The following is a 23,070-nucleotide window of genomic DNA, read 5'->3' as shown; positions in this document are numbered from 1 at the left end:
TCTAAATACTTTCACATTTGATCTTCCTGTCTCAATCTAAATTTTACAGCAGAAATGTTGTTAATAATTTCTAACATAATTTTATATTCTTGAGTCTCTAAAGGGTTGGCAATGTATCACTGATGAGTGTTGAATTTATGTACACTGTATTGTTCTAATCATTACGTTAAAATAATGAGCCTACAAGTACACATTCAACAAGATTTATTCAGTCATTTGCTCTCAGTGGAAATCTTCCTAACATTTCTTTTTAGCTTTTATTTTTCATTACTACAGTTTGACTCACCTTAAAATACCAATCTCATTACTTAGTCTTAAGCAGTAATTTTCTACATCAATTAATTAGGTAGCCATTTTTAATGATTCCCAAATAATATGCCACAAAGTAACTTTTATCTATTCCTCTGCCCTATAATTGTCACATTTAGTGTATATGGAAAAGATTGAGATGTTTCCTGTTTTATTTTTCGAAATGATCACCCTGGGAATCTCTTCAGCTATGATTAAGGTGGAGAATCTGGGTCACCACACAGGGTCTGTTATACAAGTCTCTTCCCAAACAAAGCTTTAGAGGTGCTTCTCACCTTTCCTAAAGTTGTAACCCTCATGTTATGGTGATTCCCAATAAAATTATTTTTGTTGCTACTTCATAACTAATTTTGCTACTCTTACGAATCATAATGTAAATATCTGATACGCAGAATATCTAATACATGACCCCTGTACAGACTGGTTTTGTGACAACTTGACACAATCTAGAGTCATCAGAGAAGGAGCCTCAATTGAGAAAATGCCTCCATGAGATCCAGCTGTAAGGCATCTTCTCAATTAGTGATTTATGGGAGAGGGTACAGCTCATTGTGAGTGGTGCTATCCCTGCCTGGGCTGATGATTCTGGAATCTATAAGAAAGCTGGCAGAGCTAGCCTTGTGAAGCAAGTCAGTAAAGCAGCAACCTTCCATGGCCTCTGTATCCGCTCCTGCCTTCAGGTTCCTACCCTGTTGGAGCTCCTGTCTGACTTCTTTCAGTGATGAACAGCAATGTGGAAGTATAAGCTGAATAAAGAATTTCCTCCCAACTTGCTTTTTGGTCATGGTGTTTCCCTTTCAACAACAGAAATCCTAAGTAAGATATTCTCCAATGAGGTCATGACCCACAGGTTGAGAACTACTGCTTTATAGCCTTGTGCTGCCTTAATGATTTAATATAAGAAACAACAGTCATTCCCCATCTGTGTGTGTGTGTGTGGTTGCACATGTTTGCAGGTATGTATGCATGAACATGGAGAAGCCAGAAGTCAGTGCTAAGTATCTTCCTCAAGCATGTTTCCTCCACCTATTACTTTTTGTGATAAGATCTCTTAAGGAACCTGAAGCTTACTAATTGGCTAGATTGGCTGACCAGCAAGATCAAGGGATCCTCCTACCTCTGGCGCCCTAGCACTGGAATTACAGGCACATACTGCCTTGCCCAGCTTTTTACACTGGTGCTTAGGATCTAAATATGCATGCTTGTGTGACAAACACATTACTGATTGGGCCTTCATCCCAATCCCCAAGATTTACACATTTTCAAGTTTCTTTTAAAATAGACTTTTGGGAGGCTGGAGGGATGGCTCCGTGGTTAAAAGTACTGGCTGCTCTTCCAGAAGACACAAATGGAAGGTTAACAACCATCTGCAACTACAGTTCCAGGGGATCCAATAACCTCCTTTGTGCCTCCATGAGCATTGTACACACATGGTACACAGACATACATGAAGGCAAAACACCCATACACATTTTTTAAAGTAAAATACCTAAAAATTAGAATAGTTTCTCAAACAAAACCTAAATTTATAAACAAGGCAAAATCCAACTAATTTCAATTAAGCAAATTAGGACACTAGAGTTAAATAGCTCACCATTCTCTTTATCCAAATCACAAGATTTCTTCAGAATACATACTAAGCAAATACAATTTTTGAACTATTAGTCTCAATGGGAAACTCAATGGAAAACTTCCTGCTCACTGCAATGAAATCTTGACTAAATATATTCTTATTTCCATTAGGCTCTGGGCTTAGTCCCCTGCACTACAAAATCTCTGTCCCATTTCTTTCCTGGCTATCAGTTGAGAACAGTTTCCAACTTGTATCACACTAATCTGACTTGATTGTCAGTCCCTGTCTTTTACCTTTAACACCAACAACAGCAGATCCCAAACCATTCATGCTTCATTTCCCTGTCTTCACTAGCCATCATCCGACCCAGTTTTTGCCTTCCTCTTCCATTTTTTTAAGAAGTTAGTGACTGACAGTGAAACAATAATAATCTAGAATAACTTCTTAGTCTCAAAGCCCATATCTTAACTGTAACTACAAAGTCCTTTTTTGCCATTCAAAGAAACATATCAATGTTTCTGTAAACTGGGGGCATGGACATCTTTAAGGTGACCATTATGATGCCTGGAGTACTCTTTATTAAACTTTGCCCATCTAAAGTCGGAAATCAAACCAAAGAGTGTGGCGCTACTGCTATGATATGAATGTATGATAATCCCCGATGCTACAGTGTTGGTAGGCAAAGGCTTTCAGGAATATGTGAGTTCATAAGGGGTCTAATTCATACAACTCACTTCTGGCAGATATTAAAAATTAATACTCCTGTAAAAGGGGCTTGTAGGAGTATGTTTTCTCTTCTACCATGTGAGAACAGATTTCCCCTTGGCCCTGCCCCTTCTGCCTCGGGCAGATACAGCAAGAAGAACTCATGATAACCCAGTGTTCTCCTATTGAACTTATCAGCCTCCAGAATGATAAGAGAATACATTTCTGTTCTTTATAATTATTCAAGCAGCAATACTGTTTATGCACTATACAGTGGGTTAACACACCACACTGGCCCAACACTAAGATCAAGAGCATTCAGTTTAGCTGTGCAGCAACTATACCATACATACTGATAGCACTGCTATCAGTAAAGTCATTTATCTAAATAAGTACTACCCAGCAAATTGTTCATTTTGTTAAAGAATAACTACTAGCCTGTCTTTAATGGAGGCTGAATAAACTTCTTCATGTAAAACAGCACTTTCTAACTCTAGACTCTTCTCCCTTTGCTTTTCTACTTCAAAGTCCCACAAATCTTAATTCTGAAACAATTTAGCACAACATTCAAGTCATTCAACTTCAAGTTGGAAGATCTCCAACTTGGATAAGACCTGGGAAACATAGCACTTACAGGTAACAGAAATAAGAGCAAATTTACTCAAATGTTCACAAGATAAAAGTAATCTACAGAGAGCTAGAAATTTTCAAAGACTATCTTTTCAAAATAAAATAATGTTAAGTAGTTTTGGATCCCAAAAGTTAAGTACATATAAAACTACCAGGTACCTTTACTGTTCTATATTTAACTAATATAAAATATTCCTATTAAATTCAATCATTATTTGGGAATAGAAAGATTATATATGTGCCATATCCATTTAATTACTTCTAGTTGTATTTCAAAGACAAAGCAGGCATTCTTAACCTATATAAATTATCCTCAAAGTAATTCAAATTTACAATGCTTAGTTTACAGACTGAAAGTGCATATGAGAAACAGATAAATACAAATTAACTTAGCTTGGCCTCTCTAATGGCCCAGCAAACTGATCAGGCACAGTTCCCTGCAGATAAGTGCTAATCTAGATAAAGCACTTTTAAACATGCTATCTGATATCAATGCTACAAAGCTAGGGCAATTAAGCAGAATAATACTGGCAAAAACACAGACATTTATTTCAAGGAAACAGAAGACAGCCCAATAAATCCACACTTGAGCAAGTAACAACATTAACTTGACATTAACTGACATACTGAAAACTTGTTTTGGTTTATGACTCTAAATACTAAAAAGTCCAAAAAGCAGGAATCAATATCTAGCTACTTGAACTGAAGATAGAAACACAGAAACCCAAGTGGATGTGTTCAAAAAGAGGCAACACACTAACCCAGCTCCCTAGAAAATGTCTTATTCCCCATAATAACCCAATTATCTCATAAAGACCCTACCTCCCAGGAATGCCACAACAGCAACCAAATTTCCACAAAACCAAGCAAAAGTCAGTCAATAAAATGTTACACTATTTAGTATAGATTCGTATACTTTGTTAATAGATTTGAAATGGAAGATTCCACAAAATACAAGAAAACAAAGATCTTATCTATTGTTCTCTCCTAGAACACACATGAGCAGACAGCCAGGAATAGAACTGACAATTTCAGCCATTTTTCTCAAGAAACAAATCTGCATAAACCTAAAAAGTTAACAAAGAAATAACCATAAAATTTAGCCATAGCAATTTCCAGTATTACCTATAACTGCTTTTATAATACCTTAACTTCTGTAAAAATAAGTGACAGACAAAACTCGGGACCATTTCATTCTGAGCATCACATCTTCTTGTTTAATGCCCTAAAATAAATTCACTACAAGATGTATGTGTTCATAACTAACTTGAGTTTGGATTTGTTTGGTTTGTTTGGGTTTTTGTTTTGTTTTTTGGTTTTGGGTTTGTTTGTTTGTTTGCTTTTTGTCTGTTGTTTTTAGTTCAGTCATTTAAGACATAAGTTCTAGTAAATGACTTTGCTAGGTCTAATTTTCAGGAATTATTTTCAAAAGTGAAAATGAATTTGTGTTTATTTTACCATAATCAAAATAGAAAAAAAATCTGGATTTCCATTTCTAAATTCTATTCAGTTGTGATCATAGAAACCTTATTTTCCACATAACCTTATATTTATACATAAGAGAACACCTTCTATTCATCAAAAGCTATTTGAAGTTCCTATCACATAAGTTAAAACAAATGAATAAATCCAGGTCCTACTTTACTAAACATATCTCTCAAAAGGTCATACCTGTTTTTCACATAACACTAACATGTCAAATACTGTAAATATAATTATAATCATAAATTGACACTGAAGCCTTCTAACTTAAACCTAAGCTAATTTCATCTTACCAAACTCAAGAGCACCACGCCTACACACCTGTACAATATTATAGACTCAGGGCTACACTTAACCTACCCCACCTATACCATATTATAGAGACTCAGGGCTAACCCTACACACCTGTACAATATCATAGGGTCTCAGGGCTGTTCCTAACCACATGTACAATATTACAGAGATTCAGGGCTGTTCCTAACCACATGTATAATACTACAGAGATTCAGGGCTGTTCCTAACCACATGTACAATATTACAGAGATTCAGGGCTGTTCCTAACCACATGTACAATATTACAGAGATTCAGGGCTGTTCCTAACCACATGTACAATATTACAGAGATTCAGGGCTGTTCCTAACCACATGTACAATATTACAGCAATTCAGGGCTGTTCCTAACCACATGTATAATACTACAGAGACTAAGGGCTGCACCTGAACAATATACTAGAGACTCAAGGTTGCACTTCATTAAGATGATGATGTCATTTAAAAGGAACAAACAGCAAATAACCCACAGTTATGGGTACTGCATCTATACACTCAAGACATATTTTAACAAGTTTTTAATAACAAGATTTGTTTAAAATTGCTAATGATACATCCTACAATGGAAAGAAATTGAGTAGTGGCTTCAAAATCCAACAGAAGGGGGCCAGGGGGAATACCATGAAGAGGCAAGAAATGAAATTTTTCCTTAATTACTAGTTTAAAGACCCTTTTACTAAATAACTTACTTTCAAGTATGAGTGTTCCAGCAAAGGATGATAATGACACAGCTTCCATAGCATTGTTAGTTGGGCATATGAATAAAACATAGAAGTACTACTGTAACTGTGAAATGAATGGAAAACACTGGACTAGTTTTGTGTGACAACTGGACACATCAGAGAGGGAGGAACCTCAGTTGCAGAAATGTCTCCATGATATCCAGTTCTAAGGCATTTTCTTAATTAGTGGAGAAGGGCCCAGCCCATTGTGAGTGGTGCCGTCCCTGGACTGATGGTCCTGGGTTCTATAAGAATGAAGGCTGAGCAAATCGTGCAAAACTAGTCAGTTAGCAACACTCTTCCATGGCCTCTGCATCAGCTCCTGCCTCCAGGTTCCTGCTCTGCTTGAGTTCCTGCCCTGACTTCCTCCAGTGATAGCAATAATGTGGAAGAGTATACAGAATCAACCATTTCTTCCCCAACTTGCTTTCTGGTCATGCTGTTTTTCATCACAGCAATAGAAAATCTAACTAAGACAAACGCATACACTAAATCTTGGAATAATTTTTATCTGTGTTTAGTGATTACTACAGATAAATTCTGCTGCATAAAATTAAAAATTATTTAACAAAGGTAATAGCTGACACTAGAACTTTTACAAAGCTATGAAAGAACACACTATGAAAACAACACTTGCCACTCCAGCCAGGGAAACTGATCAGTGCCTTCCTCAGCATCATCTGAGAAGCTTCCTCCTACAGCAGATTGGGAACAAACACGAAGACCCACAGCCAGACACAATGAAGACTGAGATATCTTGGAACACTCAGCCCTAAATAGAATGTCTCCACTAAATCTCTCCAGACAAGGCTCAGGGAACTCTGCACAAGAGGAAAGCGTGTAAGAGCCAAAGGGAGTGGAGGAGACCAAGGAACAAAGCCAAGTCAAGAGAATCGAAGCACATATAAACTCCGAGACTGAGGCAGAAGACCCAGGGCCTGCATGGCTCTTCACGAGACGAAGTCCTACAGTTGAAACAAGTGGACAAATGACCCCATCCCTAAGCCAGAAGCTGTCTCCAACTGATAACATTTGCAAATGTAAATTTAGTTTTCTCCAAGGGGAAACAAACCACTCTTAAGGGTAGACTGAGGCCCAGCAGTAGACAGCCAAGAGAGAAGAAAATCAATGGTATCTTCAGAAGGTCTTTGTCTCATAATGTCATGTCAGGACATGTCCTTCCTTTTTTAAAATTTTATCTTAGTTTTTATCATCTTAATTTTGTCTATATATATTTTTTTCTCTCTCTTTACCCTATAGGCCCTTTGTGTATATATTATGGCTTCCAGTCCTGAGTGGGTCTCTGAAGCTATGTCTTGTTCTCGTGCCTTTCCTTGGGCTCTTTTTATTCCCCCCCATTCCAATGTATTAGTTTTCTTTTTATCTTATCATTATCCATTAGAATCCTGTTTGTTTTTTAATGAGAGATTCGAGGATAGAGTGCAGATAGGATGGGTGGTGGTGAAGGACTGAGAAGAGTAGAGGGGAAATCTTACATATCAGGATACATGATATAAAGGAAAAAAATCTGTTTTCAACGAAAGGAAAAAAAACAACAGATAGTTATTTAGAAAAAGGAAAACATGATAAACAAAAACAAATTCATAATAATGTTTCCCAGGAAAATACGGCTTCCACTGAATAAATAAAAAGGCACAGTGTGAGAGCGAGCACACTAGCCATGTGGTCTGTAGGCCACCCTGGTCTCACAGCTGGGTTTTACTGAAGGAAATCGTATCATGTCATACAAAGAGGCAAATATATGAGAAAGAGTCTATGTACAGACCCAATCTGCTGTTAAGTCTGCACAGTGCATGAAATCATCTCCATCCCCTGACTTTTCTAAAACATCACTTATCCCTCTGTCTCTAGTCTCTTACCCTGCTGACATACAGCATTATCTGATATTACAAGGAGACAGAGATAGAGATAGTGTTCTTTGTTTTGTAGATAAAGTGATGGTGGAAGACTCCAAGGACAGGACTGATGCACAGATGAACACACAGAGACTGCGACAAGTCCTATGTATGTACAAACCAGACAAAAGTCCCAGACCTAAGTGGAGTGGACATAAACACTTCCCATGAATAACAATAGATTTTCAATTGATGCCTGCTGGGAAAAGAACAACCAGTTTCTACAAAGAAGAGCTGCTGGACATCAACCATACTCCAGATCAGACCCAGACCCCATACCCAGGAATAGCTAGTAAACACCAAACAGACGCCATGTTTATTTTACTTTTGTTTCATTTTAGTATTTTTTTCTTACTGGTTTTTTGCTTTTTGTTTTAATTTTCATTTTTTGAGAGGGAAAAATATAACCTTAAGTAGGGAAGTAAGTAGGGAAGTAAGTGGGAAGTTAAGTAGGGAAGTAAGTGGGAAGGACCTAGCAGAAGGGGAAAGAATACAATATGATCAAAAGTTAAAAGAAAAAGAGAATAAATGATAAATTAACAATTTAAACTCATTACACATATATACAATGAACTATTTTTAAATTTTTTAATGTTTTAAATTGAAATAGAACTACATCATTTTCCCTTTATTTCCTCCATCCAAATCTTCCCATTTACCCTCCCTCCCTCTCCTATCATGCTCCCCAATTCTCAAATTGATAACCCTTATTTCTTTGATTATTATCATCACATACATGTGTATGTATGTATATGTAACCTGAGTCTAAATAAATATCAAGCAGGTGATACACATAAGAATAAATTTTAAAATTTTTAAAGTAAAAAAACACTCAAATATTACTCATTGCCTAAAAGATTAACTTTTGATATAATATACTCTAGTAAAATAAATAGCATATTGCCAAGATGAGCCTAATCAATGTTTATATTTAAGCATCACACAAATGAAATGTTAAAACATTATTTGGAAAGATATTTCTCTGATCAGTAAAAATATAAACATTAGAGTAGTGGTTCTCAACCTTCCTGTGACCCTTTAATACAGTTCTTCATGTTGTGGTAATCCCCCCAACCATAAAATTATTTCCTTACAATTTTGCTACTGTTATGAATTGTAATATAAGTATCTGATATATGACCCCAAAGGGATCACAACTCACAGGCTGAGAGCCACTGCAGTAGAGCAAGACTTTGCAATTTAAATAACAAAACCAGAAAAACTCAGAAAGAACATGTCAAACACATTTTTCTCATGTTACTTTTGCATAATCATGCCATCAAGAGTAAGCAAACCTTTGATGTTTAAGACACACATAATCAAAGACCTGAATCTATAAAAGACTAAATATCACCAAATGCTTTCACTTCTTAAAAATTACTGGGTACCCAATGACAACAAGAAACCCACAAAGTCTCATCAGAATCCAGGTGTGGGCCTTTTCTATGTGTACTCATTAGTTATTCACACTTTCCCCTGAAAAATTATGAACTAGAAGCTTGTTAGCCAGCAAAACCATGAACTCTAAATGCTTGAATTTCAAGGACCTATTTTAAATATCCAAGGAACATCTAGACATCTAGACATCTCATCAACATGGGATTTATCACCTAATAAACAGCCTTTCTGCAGATAGTTCCTCCAAAGAAATCACAACAAAACCTATAGACAAGTGTTTACACCCACTCTATTCATAATCACCAAAAGCTAGAAAGAACCGAAATTCTCCTTCAACCAGTGACTCAAAAGACAATCCTCATGACAGCACAAAATGTATTCTAGTATACCCAACAATTTGAATACATCTCAAAGATATTAAAAGCTGGGGACAAGAAGCCAGCCTCAGAAGGATATTGACTTTATGACTTATGTGTCTTTATTAATAGACAAAACTATCATGACAGGAAAATTACAGTGGCAGCCAGGTTAGAGGGAGGGTGGTCCCTAAAAAAAATTTTTCTAAAAAAAATTTCAGTAGTACTTGTTGACAGTGATAACAAATGTGAGCAAATCAACTGCATTAAACTTTTAATCATGAAAGGACTTACCAAGTTCATTGAGACTCTGAGCAGCTTTTGTTATTTCTCTACTTCCTCCTTGCAGTTGTCCCTGGAGCCTCTTACTGAGATATAAGATGCGAATTATTCTCCGAAGCAAATCACAGGCAACCTATTCAAGTAACACAGTATTAAGAAAGTACAGTAGCTCTATGAAGTTTCATTGTGAAGCTTTCCATTCTTTCCAGATGTGAAAAGATTTGTTCAGCTTTTTTGTTTCCTACTAGATACCCCAAATAAGTACATATCTATTAAAAAGAACATCCACAATTCCATATTTAAGCTTTACAACAAAGCTCAACTTATCCCAAAGAGAGTAAATTTGAGATGGAGATACTATGAGGTCAAAGATTCTTTTAACCCTGTTCTGAACCAATGGCTTTGTTTGACTTCACTTTAATTCAAATGCCAAGGTTCAAAGAGTTCCAATGCTAAGACCATATTTCTATACACTTAGATGAAAATCTGTAGGGCAATGACAAGCATCCATTCTACCTGTCGACATCCCCAGACGATGACTTGGCTGTGCTTGGCTTCCTACTATGCCTCCGCTCTAGTTTCTCTTTCCTCAATGTCTAGGGGAATAGTCTTTAAAACTCTCAATTTCACTAATCCTTAAAGGATAAATTATGTTTATCGCTTGAATTTTTCTAATAGATCTTATCGATAAATTATTAACGAAAATTAGTTAAAATAAAAATCAAAAAACTATCACTAACTTTTATGTCACTTCCTAGTTTTTTTTCTTTCCCAAATATAACTGAAGTTTTATAAAAATAAATAAATAAATAAATAAATAAATAACAACTCAACTGTGTGTACATGCTCTGATGCAGAAACTTGTGCAGAGTCATTGCCTTGAGGAGAGTATGGTGAAAAACCAGACTGAAGTTGATTTCCAGCCTTCACAGTGATAACAAAACAGGGATGATCCATTGATCTATGCTGCTCCTCACCACCACCTTTGAATAGGCCCAAGGCTACATGAAAAGCAAGGACTTCTTACTAAGAAAAACTCTGAACATTTCATTGAGAAGTAAAAACTCCATGGGCTAGGGAAAAAAACAGTTAAATGCTTGGCGCACAACTTGAAGACCTGACTCTGGATCCCCCTATCACCATCAATTCATAAAAATCTGGGTACCAGCACTGTGGAAGTAAGTAGAGTCATAAGGATTCCTAGGGATTTCTGGTTCTTGCTAAAGGGTTCTCAATGCCCTCATTTTTTTCATAATAGTGTTAATCCTTGAAGACTTATACCTAATCAATTATGACAAGTAGATGTTACTCATTTCTGATTTTGAAAAATTAAAACATGTACATGTGACTTGACACCTATTCAGGCTTTCTAGTTGCAACTGCTTTAACAGGAGAAACAACTAAAAATATAATTAGTTATTGCCTACATTATCTTTCTATGCTTGGTGTTCCACATCAGATTAAGATAGATGGAACTGGCTATTGCAGTCAGACATTTGAGATGTTTTGTTGACAATTTAATACTACTCATATAACTGGGATTCTTTATAATCCTCAAGGACAAGGTATTATAATACAGATATCGTGGAACTTTAAAATAATCTTTAAAATATCTTCACAACTATCTGAGTGTGGGAGGAACAGCTACTGATGCTTCTGCCCTGGTTTTGCAAAGAACTCTAAAAACTTGGCTTTTAAAAACATAAGAGGAGGAGTTATACCCCCAGAAGGGTCCCCTAGAAATATCCCCCATCATGCCTTGTTGGTTCTCAATTTTCTAAATTTGGACACTCATGGCAAATCTGCTGCTGATCGTCTCTGGCACCCTGAGATCAATAAAAACTATGCCACAGTTATGTGGAAGGACCCTCTTACCTTTAAATGGAAAGGTCCAGACCCAGTTCTCATATGGGGCCAAGGATCAATATGTCTGTTTGATACCAAAGAAGGCACAGCTAGATGGTTGCCAGAAAGATTAGTGAAACAAACAGATACCTCCACAAAGCCAGAACCAATTGTAGATAAGATGAAAAAGAATTGAGATGCAGGGAAGAGAGATCTCACTGAGAATTCCCTTCTTTTTTCCTTTCTAGATAAAAATGAGCCACCATGGTGTTTGCTGTTGGAGGTTCTAATCCTGATGCCGGCCTCCGGAATTGCACTACTCAGACCCGGGACGGGCCATTGACAAGAACACTGAACAGCCAGAGATTGGTATCACTAATCTAGAAAAATCCCCTCGTTTCACTGTCTGAAGTGGTCCGCCAAAATCGCAGAGGGCTGGATCTGCTTTTCCTTCAACAAGCAGGCTCTGTACTGCCCTCAAGGAGGTATGCTGTTTTTATACTGACCACAACAGGGTAGTTGGAAATAGTATGACCAAGATCAGAGAGAGATTAGAATGGCGAAAGAAACAGGGAGTGCAAGAAGAGGGGTGGCTTAAAAACTGGTTCTCTGCCTCTCTTTGGCTTACCACCCTTCTCCCTTACATTCTTGGTCCTGTAGTTGGTCTCCTCCTTTTGGCTTTCAGCGCTTGGGCCTTTAATAGACTCAATGGCTTTATAAAACAACAAATTGACTCCTTAGCATCTAAACCTCTACAAACACATTATCATATGCTTGATGTGGCTGACAGAAGCTTGGCTGAGCCTTACAATGACATAGCTCCTTTAGGAGCTGTGGAGAACTCAGATCTGGGCACGTTGGTTCCGCATGGCACGAACACAGTGTGGATACCTAACGAGGGATGTAAGGCAAAGCACTGCAGGGGAGGACACAATTGTCTACTTATGAGCCCCCTCCCAAGAAGCAAACTTGATTTGCATAGGGGTTGGTGTTGGTCCTCAGACCACTCATTGTGGGGCTCTCCCCCCAAGTTAGGCTCTGCCCTTCCTCTCCAAAAGACACCAAGAGCCACCCAAGATGTGGGAAAAATAACCCTCTGCTCTCCACGAGAGGAATCAGGTCAATCCCTCCCCCTTCCTGTTAATGCCCACTCGTTCATGGACAAGAACCATAGGTGTCTGCCTTCTCGCCAGCCTAATGCAGATTAAATAAAAAGGTGGGAGCCAACCTTACTCCATTTTGAAGGAATAGTTTTAGGTTTTGTTTTTTCTCAGCTATCAACTCCTGAGAAAGCAGGTGGCCAATGGTCACTGCGCCCTAAGGAAAGTGGTTGCTGTGCCCTGAGCCAGACAAAAATATCAGGGCTGCAAGATATCGGCCATGGCGGAACACCCAGCTTCTGTGAAATTCTCCCAAACACATTATCTCCTTCCCTGCCTGTATAAATTGCCTGAGAAAATACAGCTCGATGGACCTTGATCAGAAAACTTGACTTGGTCTTGTTCTTTGTGTCTCCTGTCCCTTCCATTCTCTTCCCCTTTCTCTTAGGTCCTGTTGAGGATCCTGTTGTGGATAGCCCCAGCCTTGTATTTCAATACTAATTACCCTTTCCTGTGAAGGGCTGCAGAGGAAGTGTGAGTCATTACACAGGTGATTTCTAGTGAACCTTCTGCCCATCTTCATTTGTAAAATACAGGCTGGAATCAGTGATTGGGCAGAGAAAGGGGCGGAGTTGGTGGGAGAGAGCAGAGGAGGATGGCTGGAGAACAACTGGAGGAAGACGATGATGACTGGGGAGAAGAGAGGAGAGAGAAGACGATGGAGGAAGATGGAGGAGGAGGACTGGGAAGCAGGAGGTAGAAGGACAAATGTAGGGTCTGGAAAACCCTCAAGTTATAAGGGTCTCATAGCTGAGGAACAGAGTAGTGTAGGGGTATCTGCCCAATCTAGGCTTACAGAATATATTCATAATTACTGAGTTGTGTTTTCATTGACCGGTTCTATCCGGGTTGGAGATTCAAATATCTCCCACTACAGGACCATGCAGGCTAGGGCAGAGCCTGGCAGAACTGGCATGTTTTGATGAACAATGTGGAATCTAGAATCTTTCACAACCATTCTGAGATGCTAAATACTTCATAGGGAGAAATATCAAGCATTACTCTAAGTCACCTAAAACTATCCACTGAAAATTACTCAGTCTTGCCCTATAAAGGGAATACTTTCAAACATTAAGTTTCAAATTCCATTCGAATGCTTTATTCTTAATAATCTTATTCACTGCCTACTACATAACAAGCTCCATCCCTGCAAGGATTGCCTCAAGACAACTCTTATCCGAACAAATTTGCACAATGATCTCTCAATGAAATCTACTTCAGATATTTATCTTCTTAAAAATACTTTTCAATACTTATCCCTTTTTAAAACAAAGGTGCCTGACCACTTACAGACTAGTTAAATTTTCCAATAGCATTAATAAAAATCCTCATTCAACAAGTCCTAGCTAACCTAAAAGCCATTAATTCCCACCATTTCCCAACTCACATCCCTCCCTAAAATCAATTTCCTATCCTTGTATTTTAGACTTTCACTAATAATAAACCATTATGAGCCACACTCACAGACTTATAGCTAAATGCACTTAGAATCAGCACACAGAAAAAACAGAACAGCAGCCATCACACACTCTGCCGCATAACTATTCATCGCTATGCTCCACCAGAGAGAAACTACTAGTCTCTTTTATGGCCATAATCTCTGCAGTGATAGGTATGGTAAAGCCCTTGTGTATGGCTTTGAGTGCTATGTTTGGGTCAATCAGTAGAGGCTGGGAAATTGCTATGAGACTATTTGACCCTTGAAGGTCTCTCTCTGAAAGGTCTGCACTTGGTATTACATTAGAGCTTGCAGCTGCATTAATCTTGGTCCTAAGACACTCCAGGCAAACTTGGAGTTCTTACTTTTGGTTATGGCTAGCTGTGGTCAAAGTAACTGAGATTTGTGTGGCTTGTCTGCTCTCATGAGCAGCAAAGAGCAAGATAACTTTGGTAGCTGGAATCTTTCCCAGCCCAATTAACCTATATGGTGTTTAAATAAAGTAACTGGAGTGAGCTAGCTGGGTTTCAGTCTTCCCTGAGAGGCTGTATCCATCTGCTCCTTCAGAAAATTGAAGGCTTAGCATCTTGGTGAGTTTCTCTTTGTACTGTGGCACCTACAACCAACATAAATTAATAAACTTTGTTATCTTTATCCATGGAAACTGTTACAGAAATAAATCAATCTCTCCCTCCCCTCAAACCTTTCTCTCTCTCTCTCTCCCTCCCTCCCTCCCTCCCTCCCTCCCTCCCTCCCTCCCTCTCTCTCTCTCTCTCTCTCTCTGTGTGTGTGTGTGTGTGTGTGTGTGTGTGTGTGTGTGTGTGTGTATACTCACACACATGGTTTTCTTCTAGCCCAAAAAGGCAGGGTTTCTTAACATCCACTAATGATGATGGGTGGAAAGGGGGCATTGTTAATTTTGTGGGATTATTTTTTCCATTATGAAAATATGTGTTTAACCATCATGAGACTCTGGATTCACTGTAGCTTTAATCCTTACTGATGCCCAAATAAAACAATTTGGTTAGTCAAAACCTCTAAGAGTGAGCAACTGTACAACTCTGCCTACATCTAAAAAATTTTTCACTCATGATCTATAATTTTGAACTCAATAACTGGTCCCCAAGAGTATTTCTGAATGGGCTCTGAAGCTCCTTTGTCACAGACCTGGCAGTTTTAGTGTCTGGTGCAAATGTTTTAAAATCATTTTATATATTTTATTTATTTCCTTCCTCCAACTTAGAATCAAAGATTTCTCAAAGAGACCTTTGTTTCTTTTAAGAAGCAGCAGAATGTCAAGATCATTCTGGAACTAGGCTTGCTCATTGCTGAACTTTTTCTATACACATGGGCAGCAAATGTCAGAACTAAAATATGGCATAAATATTCATTTGATTCATTCTAGAATACAAATAAAACATTCTCTGATTAAAACTGTGCATATACATGCATATAAAATGTACATATATAAGGCTTATGATATTTTAAAATTAAGTTAAAATATCTCAACTTCATACTGATACTTTCCAATTCAATTCAGGACCAAAAGTACACGATGTTTAACCTATCTTCCATCTTGTATCTTAGACTTTCAAAGCTGTGGCTCTTAAGGACAAAGGGGGTAAAACATTTAGAATAACATAAAATAATTCATCTGTTTGGTTACACAACACACAAAAAGTAGTATCCAATTAACAAAGGCATTTATACCATATAAAGAGGTGACTATTGAATGTGCCTAAATTTTGCACATACTCTCATCACATCTTTCACAATTAAAGTCTATTTTTTTGACAAACCATATAGTTATTTCTTCTACTATATAGTCCTTTTTTAAATTCAAGTCTATGTTTATTACAAGTCTTTACAAACTAGGCATCAAGAAACTAGACATCAAAAAAAACCAAATACTCCCCATTTAAAATGAGGTACAAATATAGACAGATAATTCTCAAAAGAGGAAACTCAAATGGCTGAGAAACATATAAAGAAATGTTCAACATCCTTAACCATTAGGGAAATGCAAATCAAAACTACTTTGAGGTTTTATCTTACATCTGTCAAAATGACTAAGATCAAAAACTCAAGGGACAGCTCGTGCTGGGGAGGATGTGGAGCAAGGGGAACACTCCTCCATTGCTGGTGGGATGCAAACTTGTACAATCACATTGAAAATCAATATGGCAGTTCCTCAGAAAACTGGGACTCAATCTACCTCAAGACCCAGTTATACTGCTCTTGGACATATTCCCAAATAATGCTCCATTCTACCACAAAAACGCTTGCCCAATCATGTTCATAACAGCTTTATTCATAATAGCCAGAAACTGGAAACAACCTAGATGTCCTTCAACTGAAGGATGGATTAAAAAAAAATGTGGTACATTTACACAATGAAGTATTATTCAGCTGGTAAAAACAATGACATGATAAAATTTGCAGGCAAATGGATGGAACTAGAACAAAATCATCCTGCACTACATGGTGGCAGTGTACGCCTTTAATCCCAGTACTTGGGAGGCAGAGGCAGGCAGACTTCTGTGAGTTTGAGGCCAGCCTTGTCTACAGAGTGAGTTCCTGGACAGCCAGGGATACACAGAAAAACCATGTCTCAAAAAACAAAACAAGCAAACAAACAAAGAAAACGTCATCCTGAGTGAGGTAACCCAGACCCAGAAAGACCAACATGTACTCATAAGTGGACATTAGCTGTTAAGTAAAAAACAATCTACAGACTATAGACTATCTTAAGAAGGAGGGGTCAAGGGGGTTACATATAGATCTTCCTAGGAAGGAGAAATAGAACAGACTTTGTGGGTGGAGATGGAATCAGGCTGGGGGAGCAGGAGAGAGAGGAAGAGCGTACTGGGAAAGATGACTAGAATTGGGAGTAGACATAGGAGGTGATATAGAAACATAGTAGTGCAGTGGAAACCCCCTGGAATCTACAAAAGTGAGCCTAGGACAGTCTTCTAGTAATGGGAGGATACAGAGCTTGAACTTCTGTATTCAGTCATGGCAGTCAATGAAATGATTCCTAATTATATCCTGCTATAGAGTGGTACCTAGCACAACACTCATCAGAAGAGGGTCATCCAGCAACTGATAGGAGCAGATATAGAGATCCACAGCCAAACACTAGATCCAGAGCCAAACACCCAGCAGAAGAGGGAGAGGAAGAACTGTAGGAGCCAGAAGGTGAAGGATGCCATGAGAACATGCCCACAGAATCAACAAGGCAGGGTTCACAGAGACTGGAGTGACAATCATGGACCCTGAATGGTCTTAACTAGGTCTTCTTGCATATACCTTATGGTAATGTAGCTTGGTGTTCTTGTGGGACTCCCAATAACAGGAAGGGGATGTCTCTGACTCTTTTGCCTGAGCTTAGGACCCCTTTTCTCCTACTGAGTTGGCACATCTAGCTGTAATATGAGAGTTTACGCCCAGTCTTATTTTAGTGGATATCCAATGGAGGCATGCTCATTTGTTTGTTTGTTTGGTTGGTTGGTTGGTTGGTTTTTGTTGTTGTTGTTTAAAGGAAAACAGAAGAGGAGTTGACCTGAGGGAGAGGGGATGTTAGGGGAGGTCATAGGAGGAGTGGAGGGATGGAAACTGCACTTGGAATGTAGTGAATAAGAAAGCCTTCACAGTGGTATTTGTCTAATCATTTTGGTTGAGTGAAGTAGTATAAAAAGAATTTCTTATGTAGTGTGTGAACACATCATCTGTCAATAAAAAGCATATGGCCAATGAGCTGAGGAAGGATTAGAAGATGGAACATCCAGCAGATAGAGATAGGATTTGTGGAAATAGTCAGATGCAGGAAATTGCTCAAATGCCCAAATGCTCAAAGAGACAGTTGCATGAAACTTAGGAGAGGTAACCGACCAGAGCTCTTGGCCTAGGCATTTATTCATGATATATTAAGTCTCAGAGTCAGGTAAAAAAGTCTATGGCTATAAAGTAGTTTGTCATGGGAACCATATTCTCTGCTTTCTTCTATGCTGATATGAGTCTCTACACTTTAAAAGCAGTTCAACTGATGTATCAATTATTGATTAGTCCTTAAGAAACCAGCACAAAATTCAGTGGTTGAAAATTATTTCACACTCTGTGGCTTGACAATTAAAGAAGAATTAACGTTGTGTCATGTGGGATCACCACTCACTCCACTGTATTGAGCTAGCAACTAGGTGGTCTGACAGAAGAAGAAAGCATCGCTGATATATCAAGTGCAACAATGCTTCCATACTTGTTAGATCTACATAGATAGTTGGGCTTCCTCAGAGCATAACGATCCTAAGGCAGTCACAATTCTTATATCAATGTTAGCTTTTACAGAACAGAAACCAAAGCTGGGGCAACCCTAAAGAAATAAGCCTCAAACTAGTTTTCATAGTACCAGAAGGTGGCACACAAACTTCCAAAGGACAGAGACAACCAACAGTTCTACCCAGCTATGATACATATGAGCACATCCACACCAATGAATGGCATGGTACAATAACCCTACAATAACCCTACAGATGGAGTAGTGGCACACAAACCTTGGTGGTAATCAACAGCTCTAATTGAATTTAAGACCTGCTAAACAAGAAAGATACCCATGCTTGCTACTGGAAACCTTGCTAACTACTCAGGTGCTAGTGAAATCATGGTTATTGGCGGAGAATCTACAATCATTAATTTATTAAATCAGCATAATCTCTAACAACAGTCTATAAACAATTGTCTTTATAATCACACATAAGTGTAAACTTCACCCCTCGTCAAGGAAACTTCTCTGGGAAGCAGATGGAAATGACTACAGAAAACTACAACCAATCAAAATGCAAAGTTGTAAACCCAGTCCCAATGGACACATTTATAAAACACTCCTTCCTATACCTAAGGCTCAGGGCACACTGCAGAAGAGGAGGCAAAGATATAGTAAGAGCCAGTAGATTGGGGGTTTTTCTGTGAGACTATGTCTTCTAGTAACATCATAAGCTATGCCCATAAAGTCTTACCAACTTTACTGTCCAAACATGAGTTGAACAAGAATGACATCAATGAACATGACAAACCAGATAAGGAAAAGCCCACAAGGCCTCAACCCTACACAAAGAACTATAGGCAAATGGGGAAAGCTGGTAGCAGGAGAGGTGGTCTTCCCCAGAAAAGAACACACCAATTGATTGTCCAGTGCCAAATGGTCAGCCCCAAAAACATACATACAAGTGACATTATATGGACACAACAGGTGATACTTCAGAATATGTATGTATAAAGAATACATATGCATGCAATAACAATGAAAAAAAGGCCATTAACTTGAAGGTAAGCAGTCTGGTGTATATGGAATGCTTGGAGGAAGGAAAAAGAAGGGAGAAATGTTGTACTTAAAACTATAACCTCAAAAATAAACAACAACAAAAAAGTAAGCCTCAAACTAGCACCAAGTACTTACATCATGGGTTTTTGTGGCTTCCTATCCTAATCGCTCTATGTTATTAGACTGTTTACAGAGCTTGACATTTCTACTCTATTACTTTCTCCTTCCTTTCATGATATATTTATTCACTTGCTCAGAGGATAGTTATAAAGCAAGTCAGGTAAATTTATACTGTATTTTTAAAAAAGATAAAATAGAGCTACAGATACAGCACATTAGTAGACAGCTTGCCTAGAATGCACAAGGCCAGGGGTTCAGTACCCAGCAATGCATAAAACCAAGCATGGCAGCAGGAGAGGTGGTGAATGTGAGAAGTGATGTGAGATGTGAGAAGTGGAGGCTGGAGGGGTTCAAGGCCATACTTAGCTACATAGTAAGTTTCAGGTCAACTTGGGCTTTGTGAGATTGCACCTCAAAAAAGAGTAGATAAAATAATTTGGTAATATCAACTAAAACCAAAAAAAATTTTTTTCTCATATACTTTTAAAATTAAAAATGAGATTTAATAGCCAAAACATATAAGATCTTAAATTTTTAAAACTGAAATGATAAGTAACTCAAACTTATTTTTTAAATTTATAAAAAAAATATGAATCATATCAACAATCCCTATTATATATTTTAAAACATACAGGTAGTTTTAAAAACATATAGATGTTGAAAGTTTTTTTTTTTTTAGATTATTTATTTATTTATTATGAGTACACTGTAGCTGTCTCCAGACACCCATATGAGGGCATCAGATCTCATTGCAGATGGTTGTGAGCCACCATGTGGTTGCTGGGATTTGAACTCATGACCTCTAGAAGAACAGTCAGTGCTCTTAACTGCTGAGCCATCTCACCAGCCCGAAAGTTTTAAACCTTAAATTTTCATTGACTTTAAAATTTAAATGTTCAGTTTAAAAGATTATAAGCTCTTCAAACTTTTCTAAAAACCTAACACAATTCATAAGAAAACAATATTACTAAAATGAATTAAGATAAAGATAATCCTTGGGGTGATAATTAAATTCAGCTGATGTATTCATGTATATAAATGAAGCCAGAATCTTCTACTTTAGGAAAGAAAAGGCTTTCTGGGAAGAGACTGAAATGGAAGTGGGGGCAGAAGAGAGAGGTATAAAAAGATACTTTCTTCTAATTGGCAACATAATCATAAGAATTCTATTTTCAAGGCCAAACTCCTTCATAGCTACTTCCTTCTTGCTTTCCTATATCACATACACTTAAAACTAACTTTGAACTCAAGGAAGAGACAGGTTAAATAAGAACATCAGTTTTCCCAGTGTTTAAAATGTAAACATAGTAAACAGAATAACAGTGATTAGAAACCTAAGCTAATGAAGAGCCCAGGACACAGAACAACTTAAAGGGCACCACAGCTCTAAGATTAACTTCCTTAGCACAGGCATTACTGAGGCGTGGTTTGATGAGCAGGCTTTTCAAGCATCTCTAACTACTTCCCTTCCTTCCTCATGATGATCTAGAGCTATCTGTATTACTCAATCATCACTCTCTCTGGGAGATCTCAGTATCATCTCTGTATGGACTGTGTCCATACTCTGAAATGTGTCTGTCTCTCCTTTTTCTGGCCGTTAGACACCCTTTACTGTTTCTCATGTTAAGGGAAATATTCTCAATTTTACGAAGAACCTTCTACTTGGGTGCCCAATTTCTAACTGGGTAAATTTAGTTTATAGAGTCTTAAGAAGAAAATTGATTTTCCTTTGCACTAATGCCCAGCCTCAATACAAATTAAGAGGACAAGGACACTGAAGAATATGTCTTTAAACTAATTCACCAGCTCAATTATTTCTCTAAACTGTGGAGAAGAGTAGAAAATCCCCTATGTAAGTAGTGGGAGAATAGTAGAAAATCCCCTATGTGCAGGCTTTTATATCCAGATTGGGAACTGAGAGATGGCTTCTAGGTTTGTGTAACTACCAGATATACTGAATAACTTCTGTCTCCAATCAATACCTTGACAGTAAGCTTCCTGTATCTCTGCCATACCTACTACAAAGATACGAAAGCCAATGGGACCACCCACTATCTCCTCACCAACTCCCATTTGCTCTCTCCACTCTTTCCCTCCCCTCCTTCCCTCTCCTGACTATTCCCACATGAAGTACCTATTCCTCTCTGCCCTCCAGACCAGCCATCTAGCCAATCTCACAGGATGCTCACTCCAAGAGACTGAGATCAGGAAACAGTCAACCAAACCCAATCAAAGAAATTTGTTCTCATTACAGGACATATTGAATGGACAAGTAGACTGTATCAGAATTTATTCCCCTTTACAGTGACAGCCATGGTCTAATTTAAGAACAATTTTGGCAGATTCTCATAAATCCATAATAGATTCTAAAGGGGCTCTGGCCAGCTCAAGTATTACGAGCATGGCTCTGGCTGGCCTTGCCCTTCTCTCCCATTCCATCTACCCTGATTAAAAAAAAAAAAAAAAAAAAAATACTGTTAGATTATATTCCCAAAGCTAGCTGCCAAGGCCTATTCCCTTATTTGGCCATTTCCTCCTCCTGAGCCTGACGGCCAAAGTCTAGCTATCAAAATACTGAAGTATAGCAATCAAATGCTCCTTTTGGCTCACCTAATTAATATGCCCAATTAAAATTAAACACCTCATTCTAATGTGGAATTTCCCCTTGTACCTTTATAAACTGACTTTTTCCTATGCGTCATGTCTGTGTCTTCCCTAAGAGGTAGTCCTTTGTCCCTCCAGGACAGATACCCCTGACCCCTTTCCCTTGTTCTCTTCTCCTTCTCCCTCATCCTCTATCCCCTCTCTTATCTCTTATTCCCTCGCCCTCTGTTCAGCTGGGGCAAATATACCACTACATTCTAACCAATTTTAACACAAATCTCCTTTTTTTTCTCTTCTTAAAAATTACACATGCAAGATCATTTGCTGCCATTTTTCTGCCTAAGTTAGAAAGCAGCTTCTTTAGCTTTTCTTCCCCACTTAATAAAGGATCTCTGTGTGAAGACATGTGTTTAGGTGTGGTTTGTGCCTAATCCTGGGTATGAAAGGGAATCTTCAATGTATGGGGGTCTCCTTCAAATTCAAGAATGAATTCTTTCATGTGAGCTTCATGCCTGTCCCCATCTTAACAGGAAGTCATCGGAGTACTGATTTATTGATACTTGTAATGAAAAGGAGTGAATTCTTCTGAAGCTACTGAAGTAGCTGGTGAGCTAGCAGTTAACACCCTAACCCAGAATGTCTAAACACCTGGGGAATAAAATGGTCCCCACACAGGTCCCAGTTGGAACTTCAAAGACCTTATTCATAGAGTTAGTAAAGAAACTAGGCAAATTGCCTCTTGCAACAGAAAATGAGAATTCTACTTAAAGCTGTCAATTCTGACAGGGTCAAAGACAAGAAAAAGAATATTGTGATTTTCTCAACCATCTATTAAGGCCTTCTGAAAATCACCAATACCAAATCAGAATTGGTGGAAACATGA

At 38.1% G+C, this 23,070-nt stretch overlaps 1 protein-coding gene across 6 annotated transcripts in view; it reads right to left on the bottom strand.

The window, feature by feature from the left end:
* The window catches only part of Cog5 (component of oligomeric golgi complex 5), a 285,117-nt gene that overhangs the window by 241,274 nt on the left and 20,773 nt on the right, over nucleotides 1-23,070 (bottom strand). For all 6 annotated transcript variants that reach the window (XR_003711595.1, XR_003711592.1, XR_003711594.1 and 3 more), the window contains one exon: nucleotides 9,716-9,836. Coding sequence is in view for 2 of the 6 variants with exons in the window: in XM_028768901.1 (XP_028624734.1) it covers nucleotides 9,716-9,836 (121 nt within the window). In the remaining 4 variants the exon portion in view is untranslated. The remainder of the gene's footprint in view (nucleotides 1-9,715; nucleotides 9,837-23,070) is intronic.

Source organism: Grammomys surdaster, unplaced genomic scaffold (genome assembly GCF_004785775.1).
Source record: "Grammomys surdaster isolate TR1022 unplaced genomic scaffold, NIH_TR_1.0 188, whole genome shotgun sequence".
Lineage (NCBI taxonomy): Eukaryota > Metazoa > Chordata > Mammalia > Rodentia > Muridae > Grammomys > Grammomys surdaster.
This window is presented reverse-complemented; position numbering and strand designations above follow the sequence as displayed.